Source organism: Pecten maximus, chromosome 6 (assembly GCF_902652985.1).
Source record: "Pecten maximus chromosome 6, xPecMax1.1, whole genome shotgun sequence".
In the NCBI taxonomy this organism is placed as follows: domain Eukaryota; kingdom Metazoa; phylum Mollusca; class Bivalvia; order Pectinida; family Pectinidae; genus Pecten; species Pecten maximus.
This window is the reverse complement of record NC_047020.1, coordinates 34,073,777-34,089,452: the sequence shown is the minus strand read 5'-3', so window position 1 is coordinate 34,089,452 and position 15,676 is coordinate 34,073,777. Positions and strand designations below refer to the sequence as shown.

The 15,676-nt window shown below is 37.5% G+C and overlaps 1 protein-coding gene across 1 annotated transcript; it reads left to right on the top strand.

Moving 5' to 3' along the window:
• The first annotated feature begins 1,113 nt into the window (after window positions 1-1,113).
• LOC117329606 lies at window positions 1,114-14,723 on the top strand. Its single transcript, XM_033887625.1, is given in 8 exon segments — window positions 1,114-1,392; window positions 2,367-2,579; window positions 8,543-8,919; window positions 10,342-10,537; window positions 11,501-11,628; window positions 11,630-11,645; window positions 12,248-12,337; window positions 13,355-14,723. Coding segments are annotated over 8 exon segments (1,638 nt in total). The 5' UTR covers window positions 1,114-1,164; the 3' UTR covers window positions 13,745-14,723.
• Window positions 14,724-15,676: the final 953 nt, after the last annotated feature.

The following is a 15,676-nucleotide window of genomic DNA, read 5'->3' as shown; positions in this document are numbered from 1 at the left end:
AATTTCCTAATCCATGGCCCATAACGGTATGATCAACATAATACATGTATTAGGAATTCGTGTCAAGTCCCTGTGGTTTTCTATATGCCGTCTCCAAACATGATTTTCTACTTCTATACAACATTGTACAGTATCAAGTACTACATTATAAATCTGCCAGATGCTTGAAATGCTAAACCAGGAAATGTAATTTTGTATAAAAGTCACATGTTTACTGATACGCTACCAACTGATCTTAATAACCCCAATACAAATCGTTTATGAGGAAGTAGTTTGTAGTTCCAAGAAATCCTGGGGCCCATGTACACCTTGTTCGTATTGACACAACAGGACGTGACGATTGACTCCATGCGAAACTACAACCTATAAGGTGTTGATGGAATTCAGCCTACTGGAGGAACTAAAGCGGTATTTAACAGTGGTTTTTGCATGTTTATACGCATGTCCTCGAACCCTGTCATTTCCAACATAATAGCATCATCCGTCACGACGCCTGTTGACGAAGCTATAAATTGTCTGTATGTAAATGATTTATACAAATTCCATGTTTACATTTTAAGTATAATTCGGTTAATACTTGTCATGATGAACCAGACATTACTCCCACAAGAGGCTGATTAGATAATTAGGTCAGTGTCATCGAAATTGCATTCGTCTGACACATATATATCAAAGTGTAATCTTATACACGTACCTTATAGAGGTGTTTCTATATATAACCCAGTCAAACAGGTTGGGGACATCTCTCTTCAATGAATAAACCTAAACCGAAAGTACGTTTAAATACATGTATAACAACAATGGATTGCAAGTTACATGAGTGTAGAATGTGTTTCTCATTAGAATGCTGGTCACAGGGACTTGAAACAAACTCCTAATCAAGGGCCATATATAGTACATAAAAAAGAGAGGAAAATACATGAAAATTGGATTTGGTGTTATTTTGAGTAATTTTTTTTATCAAAATCTCATAATCTGTAAAGGTACAAGCTCATATATGTGTGTGGAAATAAGTGTATTTTTATAGTCAATTCATTTATTAAATAAATAGCACATTCCAAATTATTCAAGTGAAATAAAATAAAATCTAATTTATTAATTACCACAGGGGACTAATATCTTAAAGTGAAGAAACTTTCGATTTGAAAGAAGACTGCAACCAAAATGGCAACGCACCAGCGGCCATTTATACCTTCCGCCACCATGCTTGTTACGAACGAGTCTTTAAACTCCTTTATAACTAACCATGTACAACCGGCAATCAGTAAATGGGAAGCAGGGGTGAAGAGTTTAAAAAAAGGAGATTCAAAGGGAAAAACGGTGCAGGAAGAACGACGCCGTTTTCTGGAAAAACTACTTCACGAAATGTCTGGAGACGTCTTACTGTTACAGGTATTTTCAAAGACATGAAATGATATACTGATATTTTAAAGAATTTCAGAACAGTTTTCTAATTGTCAGATAATGTTTTTATTAATTAACGCCTTTATATATCTAATCTATTGAAGAACAGTTTGTGAATGACCTTTGCTATTCAGAAATTGCTTGTTAATTAATGTACTGTTTAGTTAATGTACTGGTTAATTAATGTACTGAGCATTGTATGTTTTTCGGCATTATTTGTTGCAATATCCGACCTTCGAGTTGTTCCTGATATTACATTTACACATTTTTTTTATTGCATTGCGTTACGTCATTATGACATCATGTCATTTGTGAATGGTTCTGATAAATGTCGTCTGCTTACACAACCTACAAGACCCACATGAAATAGGAGACTAGGATAATGTCACAGTCGTCATCATGATGTATGACGTTCGACATATATTCGATTCTTGTTAATATCCCACGTGATTTCGCTATCATCACCGCGGTTCTTACATAGAGAACGTAGAATTTCAGGGATTTTACCTTGATTTGCATGACGGTTTTAGTCGTCGGTGACATTTCAGAAAACCCGGTCTAATTATTTCTGTACTGTTCAATGGTCTCCCTGTAAAATTTCACGCTGTATTAATTATCTTCGTAACTAACGACGAGAATGACATTCGTTTATATTATTTTGCTCTTCTTGTTCTGGGAACATAAATGCAGTTTAACAGGTGCTTGGTTCATTATAGTCAATAACATTGATGACCTTATTGTGGTTTTATTTGGTTAGATATTAGCTGAAAAGTATGCATCATGAAATACTGACCTGATTTTTATAAACATAATGGTTATTTGATAATTGCTTTCTGCTGAAATACATTTGATGGTCTTTTTCTTAGTGTGTTTATTGTATATTAAATCTACTAAAATATCATTTAATTATAAACAGGATTACTTATATACACTCTCACGAGCTCTAATATTTCATGTTTCAGATTAACCTTGGTTATCAAAGTCACCCTTCAGTTAGCAACAGTGACAGACCTAAACCATCGAGAATATCTGATGATATGCTACGGTTGTTGGGTGACTGGCGAAAACAAGCTAATACTATCAAAGCAAAAAATAAAACCAAGGATATCCAAGGAAAATCTGAGGAGCTGCGTAGGCTGCTTTTTCAAATACAGGGAAACGTTGCTTTTTGGAGTGTATGTATTTCTCAAATGAATTCATTTTTGATTTAAACAATATTTAGATGATTTGATAAATAGTTCCATTTCATTTACAAAAAAAAAAGAAAAGAATTTTTAATTTTTTTTTATATGGAAGCAAATGTTTTATCCACCTTTGCTTGTCAAAGGATCCGCCTACTTCTCTTTAGCTAGCGAATAGTAGACGGTTTGCAACCATTGTATATCGAACAGGAGATGGATAGTAACCCTTGGTTAGAGGAGAGTAGACAGATCGTAACCCTTGGTTAGAGAAGAGTAGACAGATCGTAACCCTTGGTTAGAGAAGAGTAGCCAGATCGTAACCCTTGGTTAGAGGAGAGTAGACAGATCGTAACCCTTGGTTAGATAAGAGTAGACAGGTAGTAACCCTTGGTTAGAGAAGAATAGACAGATCGTAACTCTTGGTTAGAGAAGAGTAGACAGATCGTAACCCTTGGTTAGAGAAGAATAGACAGATCGTAACTCTTGGTTAGAGAAGAGTAGACAGATCGTAACCCTTGGTTAGAGAAGAGTTCACAGATCGTAACTCTTGGTTAGAGAAGAGTAGACAGATCGTAACACTTGGTTAGAGAAGAGTAGACAGATCTTAACCCTTGGTTAGAGAAAAGTAGACAGATCGTAACCCTTGGTTAGATAAGAGTAGACAGATAGTAACCCTTGGTTAGAGAAGAGTAGACAGATAGTAACCCTTGGTTAGAGAGGAGAAGACAGATAGTAACCCTTGGTTAGAGAAGAGTAGACAGATCGTAACCCTTGGTTAGAGAATAGTAGACAGATCGTAACTCTTGGTTAGAGAGGAGTAGACAGATCGTAACCCTTGGTTAGAGAAGAGTAGACAGATAGTAACCCTTGGTTAGAGAAGAGTAGACAGATCTTAACCCTTGGTTAGAGAAGAGTAGACAGATCGTAACCCTTGGTTAGAGAGGAGTAGACAGATCGTAACCCTTGGTTAGAGAGGAGTAGACAGATCGTAACCCTTGGTTAGAGAAGAGTAGACAGATCGTAACCCTTGGTTAGAGAATAGTAGACAGATAGTAACCCTTGGTTAGAGAAGAGTTCACAGATCGTAACCCTTGGTTAGAGAAGAGTAGACAGATCGTAACCCTTGGTTAGAGAATAGTAGGCAGGTAGTAACCCTTGGTTAGAGAAGAGTAGACAGATCGTAACCCTTGGTTAGACAAGAGTAGACAGATCGTAACCCTTGGTTAGAGAAGAGTAGACGAATCGTAACCCTTGGTTAGAGAAGAGTAGACGGATCGTAACCCTTGGTTAGAGAAGAGTAGACAGATCGTAACCCTTGGTTAGAGAAGAGTAGACAGATCGTATCCCTTGGTGACAGAAGAGTAGACAGATCGTATCCCTTGGTGACAGAAGAGTAGACAGATCGTAACCCTTGGTTAGAGAATAGTAGACAGATAGTAACCCTTGGTTAAGAAGAGTAGATAGATCGTAACACTGGTTAGAGAAGAGTAGACAGATAGTTACCCTTGGTTAGAGAGGAGTAGACGGATCGTAACCCTTGGTTAGAGAGGAGTAGACAGATAGTAACCCTTGGTTAAAGAAGAGTAGATAGATCGTTACACTGGTTAGAGAAGAGTAGACAGATAGTAACCCTTGGTTAGAGAAGAGTAGACAGATCGTAACCCTTGGTTAGAGAAGAGTAGACAGATCGTAACCCTTGGTTAGAGAAGAGTGGACAGATCGTAACCCTTGGTTAGAGAAGAGTTCACAGATCGTAACCCTTGGTTAGAGAAGAGTAGACAGATCGTAACCCTTGGTTAGAGAATAGTAGACAGATAGTAACCCTTGGTTAGAGAAGAGTAGACAGATAGTAACCCTTGGTTAAAGAAGAGTAGACAGATCGTAACCCTTGGTTAGAGAAGGGTTGACAGATAGTAACCCTGGTTACAGAAGAGTAGACAGATCGTAACCCTTGGTTAGAGAAGAGTAGACAGATAGTAACCCTTGGTTAGAGAAGAGTAGACAGATCGTAACCCTTGGTTAGAGGAGAGTAGACAGATCGTAACCCTTGGTTAGAGAGGAGTAGACAGATCGTAACCCTTGGTTAGAGAAGAGTAGACAGATCGTAACTCTTGGTTAGAGAGGAGTAGACAGATCGTAACCCTTGGTTAGAGAAGAGTTGACAGATAGTAACCCTTGGTTAGAGAAGAGTAGACAGATCGTAACCCTTGGTTAAAGAATAGTAGACAGATCGTAACCCTTGGTTAAAGAATAGTAGACAGATCGTAACCCTTGGTTAAAGAATAGTAGACAGATCGTAACCCTTGGTTAGAGAAGAGTAGACAGATAGTAACCCTTGGTTAGAGAAGAGTAGACAGATCGTAACCCTTGGTTAGAGAGGAGTAGACAGATAGTAACCCTTGGTTAGAGAAGAGTTCACAGATCGTAACCCTTGGTTAGATAAGAGTAGACAGATCGTAACCCTTGGTTAGAGAGGAGTTGACAGATCGTAACCCTTGGTTAGAGAAGGGTAGACAGATCGTAACCCTTGGTTAGAGAAGAGTAGACAGATAGTAACCCTTGGTAAGAGAAGGGTAGACAGATCGTAACCCTTGGTTAGAGAAGAGTTCACAGATCGTAACCCTTGGTTAGAGAAGAGTAGACAGATAGTAAACCTTGGTGACAGAAGAGTAGACAGATCGTAACCCTTGGTTAGAGAGGAGTAGACAGATAGTAACCCTTGGTTAGAGAAGAGTAGACAGATAGTAACCCTTGGTAAGAGAAGGGTAGACAGATCGTAACCCTTGGTTAGAGAAGAGTTCACAGATCGTAACCCTTGGTTAGAGAAGAGTAGACAGATAGTAACCCTTGGTAAGAGAAGGGTAGACAGATCGTAACCCTTGGTTAGAGAAGAGTTCACAGATCGTAACCCTTGGTTAGAGAAGAGTAGACAGATAGTAAACCTTGGTGACAGAAGAGTAGACAGATCGTAACCCTTGGTGACAGAAGAGTAGACAGATCGTAACCCTTGGTTAGAGAAGAGTAGACAGATAGTAAACCTTGGTGACAGAATAGTAGACAGATCGTAACCCTTGGTTAGAGAGGAGTAGACAGATCGTAACCCTTGGTTAGAGAAGAGTATACAGATAGTAACCCTTGGTAAGAGAAGGGTAGACAGATCGTAACCCTTGGTTAGAGAAGAGTTCACAGATCGTAACCCTTGGTTAGAGAAGAGTAGACAGATAGTAACCCTTGGTAAGAGAAGGGTAGACAGATCGTAACCCTTGGTTAGAGAAGAGTTCACAGATCGTAACCCTTGGTTAGAGAAGAGTAGACGGATAGTAACCCTTGGTTAGAGAATAGTAGACAGATAGTAACCCTTGGTTAGAGAAGAGTTCACAGATCGTAACCCTTGGTTAGAGAAGAGTAGACAGATCGTAACCCTTGGTTAGAGAATAGTAGACAGATCGTAACCCTTGGTTAGAGAAGAGTAGACAGATCGTAACCCTTGGTTAGAGAAGAGTTGACAGATCGTAACCCTTGGTTAGAGAAGAGTAGACAGATCGTAACCCTTGGTTAGAGAAGAGTAGACAGATAGTAAACCTTGGTTAGAGAAGAGTTCACAGATCGTAACCCTTGGTTAGAGAAGAGTAGACGGATAGTAACCCTTGGTTAGAGAAGAGTAGACAGATAGTAACCCTTGGTTAGACAAGAGTAGACAGATCGTAACTCTTGGTTAGAGAGGAGTAGACAGATCGTAACCCTTGGTTAGAGAAGAGTAGACAGATAGTAACCCTTGGTTAGAGAAGAGTAGACAGATAGTAACCCTTGGTTAGAGAGGAGTAGACAGATCGTAACCCTTGGTTAGAGAAGAGTAGACAGATCGTAAGCCTTGGTTAGACAAGAGTAGACAGATAGTAACCCTTGGTTAGACAAGAGTAGACAGATCGTAACCCTTGGTAAGAGAATAGTAGACAGATAGTAACCCTTGGTTAGAGAAGAGTAGACAGATCGTAACCCTTGGTTAGAGAGGAGTAGACTGATAGTAACCCTTGGTTAGAGAATAGTAGACAGATCGTAACCCTTGGTTAGAGAATAGTAGACAGATCGTAACCCTTGGTTAGAGAATAGTAGACAGATCGTAACCCTTGGTTAGAGAATAGTAGACAGATCGTAACCCTTGGTTAGAGAATAGTAGACAGATCGTAACCCTTGGTTAGAGAAGAGTAGACGGATCATAACCCTTGGTTAGAGAAGAGTAGACAGATAGTAACCCTTGGTTAGACAAGAGTAGACAGATAGTAACCCTTGGTTAGACAAGAGTAGACAGATCGTAACCCTTGGTAAGAGAATAGTAGACAGATCGTAACCCTTGGTTAGAGAATAGTAGACAGATCGTAACCCTTGGTTAGAGAATAGTAGACAGATCGTAACCCTTGGTTAGAGAAGAGTAGACGGATCATAACCCTTGGTTAGAGAAGAGTAGACAGATAGTAACCCTTGGTTAGAGAAAAGTAGACAGATCGTAACCCTTGGTTAGAGAAGAGTAGACGGATCATAACCCTTGGTTAGAGAAGAGTAGACAGATAGTAACCCTTGGTTAGAGAAGAGTAGACAGATTGTAACCCTTGGTTAGAGAAGAGTAGACAGATCGTAACCCTTGGTTAGAGAAGAGTAGACAGATCGTAACCCTTGGTTAGAGAAGAGTAGACAGATAGTAACCCTTGGTTAGAGAAGAGTAGACAGATCGTAACCCTTGGTGACAGAAGAGTAGACAGATAGTAACCCTTGGTTAGAGAAGAGTAGACAGATAGTAACCCTGGTTAGAGAAGAGTAGACAGATCGTAACCCTTGGTTAGAGAAGAGTAGACAGATCGTAACCCTTGGTTAGGGAAGAGTAGACAGATAGTAACCCTTGGTTAGAGAAGAGTAGACAGATCGTAACCCTTGGTGACAGAAGAGTAGACGGATCGTAACCCTTGGTTAGAGACGAGTTCACAGATCGTAATCCTTGGTTAGAGAAGAGTAGACAGATAGTAACCCTTGGTTAGAGAAGAGTAGACAGATCGTAACCCTTGGTGACAGAAGAGTAGACGGATCGTAACCCTTGGTTAGAGACGAGTTCACAGATCGTAATCCTTGGTTAGAGAAGAGTAGACAGATAGTAACCCTTGGTTAGAGAAGAGTAGACAGATCGTAACCCTTGGTGACAGAAGAGTAGACGGATCGTAACCCTTGGTTAGAGAAGAGTTCACAGATCGTAATCCTTGGTTAGAGAAGAGTAGACAGATAGTAACCCTTGGTTAGAGAAGAGTAGACAGATCGTAACCCTTGGTGACAGAAAAGTAGATGGATCGTAACCCTTGGTTAGAGAATAGTAGACAGATCGTAACTATTGGTTAGAGAGGAGTAGACAGATCGTTTCCCTTGGTTAGATAAGAGTAGACAGATCGTAACCCTTGGTAACAGAAGAGTAGACAGATCGTAACCCTTGGTGACAGAAGAGTAGATGGATCGTAACCCTTGGTTAGAGAAGAGTAGACAGATCGTAACCCTTGGTGACAGAAGAGTAGACAGATCGTAACCCTTGGTTAGAGAAGAGTAGACAGATCGTAACCCTTGGTGACAGAAGAGTAGACAGATCGTAACCCTTGGTGACAGAAGAGTAGACAGATCGTAACCCTTGGTGACAGAAGAGTAGACAGATAGTAACCCTTGGTTAGAGAAGAGTAGACAGATAGTAACCCTTGGTTAGAGAAGAGTAGACAGATCGTAACCCTTGGTGACAGAAGAGTAGACAGATCGTTTCCCTTAGTGACAGAAGAGTAGACAGATCGTAACCCTTAGCAATTCTTTTGTTTTATTTCCGATTGATAAGTTATAGGTCATTGCTTAAAAAATAGGTGCATTGTTGTCTTTTTAAATCGTTTATTGAGAAAAACAAGCAATTTTATTCAAAAATTTGCTTGGAATTTCAGAAATTTGTGAACCAGAACAAACCTAATCAAGAACACCAACAACAGAGGCCTTCTGGTTCCAACGCTGGCGGACCGAGACAACAGCCTTCACATAGTCCAGCGAATGTATCTCAAACAGCAGACGGACGACAGTTGCCATCAAAGCATTCAGCGGACACCCAGTTTACGGCAGAGGAACGTAACAGACTTCTTGAAGAAATTAATGTCTTACACATGAAATTAGATTCGAAAAAAGCAGAATATAGAGAAAATATCTCAGAACAAAATACAAATATGGAGAAACTACGGAAAGAGGTAGCGAGACAAAAAGAAGAATTCGATGCTCAAGATATGGAACTCCGTCAGGTCAGGAGGCAAAAGGAAGAGGCGTTGACCAGGTTTGGAATACTATTCTTCATTTTACTTCATATGAATGAATCTCTTGTTAATATGCACGGGTGAAAACATAACGCTGTTACCTTCAACATAAAGTAGTTGTCCCAAGCCCTAACATACTCCATGAAATTATTGTCATCCCGTTAGATTCGTCCAATGTGGGAGCCCTGTCTTCTACTTTTTGTCAACGAGAGTAACTTTTTTCGGGCCTTACGAAAAGATCGTAGATGGTTTCCGATCACCTCTGATTTCTTCTATGTTTTCAATTTAAGGACAGTAACAATATCTAAACTGATCTGTTGCCCCACGGAATACTCGGGATCTTTCTTTCTTTCTTCTGTTGAATCCTCCCTGCCATCGGTGTCATTATGGCCTGTTGCATGTACGCCAAGCTCCTTCAGTAATTCCCTCATCTATCAATATACTCAACAAATTCAACATAAAATCTATAGTCGTTGAAAATGTTGGGTGAGTTTAATAAATGTAATAATGAAGTTTCAGGAAAATAAACTCTGAGAACACTAATTAATGGTAGATCTATAGACAATAGTAATGCGATAATTGAAATACAGTATTTGTAAATAATTGTAAAGTGAGATATATCTATCTACTGTATATTGCTTTGATTTTTTGTTTAAAGTATTAAAGGACTGAACTGAATCGTGCGATGATTAATGGATGCATTTTTTACGCAGTAAGAATCTTGTATGAGGCTTAACACCATATGGAGCACGTGTTTATCGTGCTTGCGAGGTTATTACTTACATGACTATAAGTTTGTGTACATTGTTGTTGGGTACAAAAAACCAATTGATATGAAGAAATGTTAAATATGTATACTTTTATATGCTGTCTGCGGGAAGAAACGAAGCGCCTCTGACATCGAATACGTATAAGAAGTATTCTACTAGGGCGTGAACACTGAGTCGGCTAGTTTCCTAAACAGGTTGTAGTTGTCCTTTTGGAAAAAAACTCACAAGTCATCTGGTCACTTTTTTTTTTTTTTTTAAATCCGTTGGGTGTTATGCTCGGTTGGTTATTTGTTTAGTCCCCGAGGTTTGCCATTGCCTTAAATACCTCATTTAATTTCTTTGGACTAGTGACATTGATTCACATGGTCAAAATACCAAGTTAGAAGATTACTAGTAGTTACTTTTTATATTTTGATTTATTTCAGGAGCATTATATGATTTTTAGCTTGCTTTCTTGACTTCCATATGTTTTGCCCCTTGCATCAATGAAAAGTCATTAAAGGAATAAATTATTCGGCATACACTCATTCTTTTTTTTAAAAATTAGTACCTGGTATTGCATTTTGGTACTTGAATATATACCATGTCATGAAGCTACATGCATGTGTACATGTAATAAACTAATTAAAAAACATAGCTATTATTAACTGCATGTTTCCATTGCTTGGCCAGACTTAGCGAGATTGCGGGTCAAAAACTACGACAAAACAACCCGGGTATCGCAGATCTGAGCTCGGAAAACAGACCGACCAAAATTGCTGAGAGATTCAAAGAGTTATATGCCAACGAGTGGACTGACGCCTTTACCGAGCTGACGACGAAATTTGAAGAAAAGAAAACTGTAGATATTCTCTTGATGACCCTGCTTGTGAGTATCCTAAATACAGATTAACAGATGAATTACACATGGTTCGACAATAGTGGTAGCTATATATTACAATTACCCCCTATATAATTACAGATATTTGTTTTAAAATGAAAACACGATATGATATATGATATGTATTTACAGGAGTCTGTAATTAAAAAAAGAAATGCTAAAGCATGGACAGCGTATATGTTGTTTGTCACAAAAATGCACCAAAAGCCATTTATTGTAAACCATAATAAAATATCCCTAATGATGATACATGTATATTATAAATATGGAGATGGATTTAATAAGAAGAAACAATATGGATACAATTTGATTAGGTATTCACGTTGAATTTGGTGTAAAAGATGACAAGAGAAGCTCCAACGTTTGGAAGTTGATCAATAATACCGTATTTGTAAATTTTGTTTATAAGTGCATTGTATTACGTAATTTGTGTCATCTCATCACCGGAAGTCGTTTTTATGTTTAGTTTGAAAGAATAAGTTGGGTGAAACACGTTTTCGACAATTTAATTAATAGCCAAGCGATCCACTTACATGCCATTGCAACACAACACAAATCTTAAAATTATGATATAATTACGTTTTACACGAAATTTCAACAAGGTACTACAACATGTGTCAGGTAATTTTGTTTTCATTGTATTAAAGGACCTCTCCATTTGCAGTAGTGCTACCTTTTAATTTCAAAATGAAACACATTCTTTTGACAATTTTCCGCGTACATTTGTATTTTATATGTCAATCTGGATACATGAAATTTCTTCTTCTGACGACGACTTCGATTAGAGGGCTTCTTTGATATTTATATTTTTCGGATCCCAGGGTAACGCCGAATTTAGTTGGGGATCTATACATTTTCAAATGTACCGTGTTTGATTTTAGTGAAAACTGCCAGTTGCCTTTACGGTGACCACTTACAACTTTGAAAAGATTTATTATTTTCTTTAATCAGGAGAGTTATGAATTCACGGTTGATATAGCAGACAAGCATCTGAAGCAATTAAAATACAGCGCACAGATGCCGACATTCATTGAGGAGGTAGAGGATGAGTACAGCAAGTCGCGAGAGAAAAAGGGCGACCCAAGGAACAAAGCAGGTAAGCATTCACATAACGGTAAACGGATTTGTCAATATTGAAAGTCTGATGGGATTAAAGGGCTCCCTCCCTTGGCCGGAAGAAGTAAGATTGATCAATTTCACTTAATTTTACTTTCACTTTTATGTCTTTAACCATATTTATTGACAATGGCGATCGTATATACCTGAACAGCTAGAAACCACGGATACTACATTGATACTCAGTTACAGCCTACCACTAGACTGAATTCAATTTCCTATTGTGACGTTTCCTTTTCTAGATAGCAGCATTCCTTATATCTTAATCTACGGTTCATGGAACAACTACAAAACAAATATCTTAACTAGTTTTGAAAAAAGGCTATATCATAACATTTGTTTCCTATTGAATTCCCAGTTTTGTCCCTAACTGAACTGATTGTCAATTAGTCAATGAGAATGATGCGTTTTCGGATCTCTTGCAGGAATAAAAAAATCTTAGTAGAATAGGATTTGAATTCATCTGGATTGACTTTTAACAAGCCATTCACTGTTCATTTCATACTTGATCTCCGTTATAATTTTATATTAATTTAATAAGCAACACTTTTATAATATTTTATATCATGTCCAATTTTACAGATGCCGGTTCAATTGTCTGATGAATGTGCAGACCTACTTAAACAGTTGCGGAAAACATCGGCATCTGCCTTTGTTCAGGAAATACAAGATGTATGTACTTAAATACTATAAGATATAAAAAGTTGATCTCACATGAGATTTCCATTTGATAGAAGATTTATGAAACACGTTTTGAGAATTTTTCATTTTCGCGCCATTTGAGCATTGAGGCTGTGAAATGAATTCGAACGGAGGTTCATATATCTTTCTTATGAAGCGGAAACGAATTTGTAGATCATATAACCGAAAGTATGTTTTCGAAAATTTGTGAAAACAGCATTAATCAGAGTGACATCTGAAATCTGAAATAACACATAACAATACTTATATAACACAATGGATACTATTGGAACCTAGAGTTAATAACATTATGTGTTATGACACGTGTGTTTATATGCAATTAGTCTAAAGATACTTCTAACCGGGTAATTATATGATAAATAGGAATATTCCCTGGTTGTCTTCGTACAAGAGAAAAAACGCATTAGACGAATAATCTGAAATATTCGTATAGTGCTTGAAAAGTATGTCAAATTAAATTAAAATTAAGATAACTATATGACAGATGAAGTACGAATATTAAAATAGCATAGAGTTACTTCCTTGTGTTTATTGTCCGAATTCAAACGCTAGGAACATGTTGTTCTAACATATACTGATTCGCCTCTGTAAGACTTGATTATAAGTTATATTGCTGGTGTCGTCGATGACGCAGAAGACACTTCCTCTTCCGGAACACCAGGTCTTAATTTCATGTTCTTGTGTCTCGTTGCAAATCTAGATATTTAGGTAACAATTTTGCCGGTTTGGAGTTAGACTTACGGGTCTGTTATTATGTCGGTTTTCAAGTTAATGAAGTCTACACTTCATAACAAACCTTCTTACAGAGTCTTGTGCCAATCTGACATGCTTTTTATCGTAATAATATTCATTTTACAAATTTTAATATCGTATTTATGTGTTCATGAATACATAGCAAATACATGCAATCTATATCCTAGATGCGAATATATTTTGGATTAGTGCCATTATGATATGTAGATACCATTTGTTTGGTTTCTTTTATAGAGTTTCGTCAAACAAAGGCAGGTAAAAGTTCCAGAAGTAAATGGATCACCTGCAATGATTAAGTTCAACAAAGCATGTGTAGATATCACATGGGCCATGAATGTCCAGACTCCACCTTTGGTATTTGCACCAAAACCGGCGACGGGAACACCAGTCCAGACTGAACTGTATTCGTTGTACACACAATCCGGTGACGTCGTCGATTATGTTGTCTGGCTGGCTTGTTTACTTCATAAGGATGGTCCTTTGTTAGCCAAAGGAGTCCTTCAGCCATTCAAAGTTGAAAGAAGAAAGGGAGCTCAAGGAGACAGAAAGTCGGTGGTAGACCCAGACAACATCAATTCCTTTACTAAGGATAAAAACAACAAGGGAGTCGGTGGCCACAAGTAGAAGTTGGACAACTAATGAACAGCAAGCAAGCGAGTTTACTGTTGCAAACTAGTTATCGCCATATACCCGCGTAACGAAGTTAACGGTTATGCACGAATCAGGTTGTCCGTCTGTCCTTCTGTTCTTCTGTCTGTGTCAGCATTTTGTCCGGACAGTCACCTAAACTTTTTGGAACTCTGTGAATGTAGTCGTCATACACTGAAGTTGTAAACCTGTTCTTAATTTATCGACCCGTCTATTTTCATGGCAGTTGTGCCCTTTTCACTTATAAGTTATACTTGTACAACTCATACAGTTTTCTATATAAAGTTTGAGAGGCACCACTGATGCAGTCATCATACATTAAATTCATGCCCTGCTATTGTTTTAGATCCAGCTATTTTTATCGAAGCCATGCCTCTGACTTTGTACACAAACTGGATCTTTAAGGACAGCCCAATAGAAACTTTTCGAAACTTCAAAAATGTAGGCAGACGTATACGATTCGATTAATCTTCAAAAAATTTCGAATGTTGTTTTTTTGTAGCGATCACATGAATGTATATTGTTCGTGACAGTGCAGAAAATTTACACATTCCATTAAAGTCACGTGTCTGTACATTATCTTTTTTGGACCAATTAATGCTGTTTTCGTTGAATGCCTTCGGCTTCATCGTAGCACTATAAGTAGGCATCAGTTCTAGGCTATCACAATGAGACAAACATGAGCTTACTGCAGCTTCCTGAAACACAGACATCCACCACACGTATCCATGTCGCACACAGGGGAAACTGTCCTTAAATGTCCACACCTGAACAATTTATCGATGTTGTAATGGGAACAAATAACAAAAAAATATTTATATAAACACGTAACATAAGCTTTGTATTGTTCATTAACACATGTATACATGTACCTTGAAATTATGATTATATAATTAATTTTTATGGAGGCGTTTACGCCTGCCATATTACAATCACCTACGAGTTGTGACGTCACAATCTCTCACTTTCGTTTTCGTTATATTTCCTTTCACAGTTCATTTTGTAGTTTCTTTCGGTTCATATATGATGTAGTTGAACTATATATGCATTTATGAAAACTATCAAGACTACAAATAAAGTGCTATTACATGAAAAAAGGTATATTCAGTATAAATTTCTCTTCGGCGGAAGTACGGAATTTGAGACCTCTGGTGGTAATTTCTGTTTCTTTGTTTTCATGGTAAATACTCAAATGTGATTGGTCGAAAAATTCTCTTCATTCTTCTATGAAAGAAATTCCGAGAATGGCGCGAAAAATGTGACGTCACAATACGACAATTAACGTTGCGTATTGATTTGAGAAAAAGAATCCCAAATAAAACCCATAAAATTGTACATAAAACATATTTTGAATTAGAAAAAGACAATGAACTGAAATTAATTAGAAGCATTGAGGTTGATTTTTTTTTTAAATTTCCATCTGGGTATGAAAAGAAATTTTTTTGCAAAAAAAAACTTGCTTAAGTGATTTGAGTTATAATACATATAATACATATGTTTACTTATGAATTATAAATGGGATGTCCTCCATATTGTATGTATTGTGATAATGTATTCTTAGCAATTATTATTGTGTATTGTTACTTACTTCAATGTACCTAAAACACTAATAGGGGACAACCAATCAACTGAAAAACAGACATTTGAAAGTGTCTCCTTTGTATAAAGGTTGAACCAGAGGTAAAATGTTGGCAGCCACAGATTGGCCAGTATATTATATAGTTCAAAAACAGATATGTAGCCTGATAGGTAACTTTTCATAGGTTATGTTGACATAAACTTGATAAGTCAGATGGAAAGTTTGTTCAAAAGTTGACATCATGATAATTAATAGATGAAAAAAAAACAACCAAATTTCTTAGTATTTTTACTGCGGATTTCAACCAATTTCAAAATGGCTACCCTGGA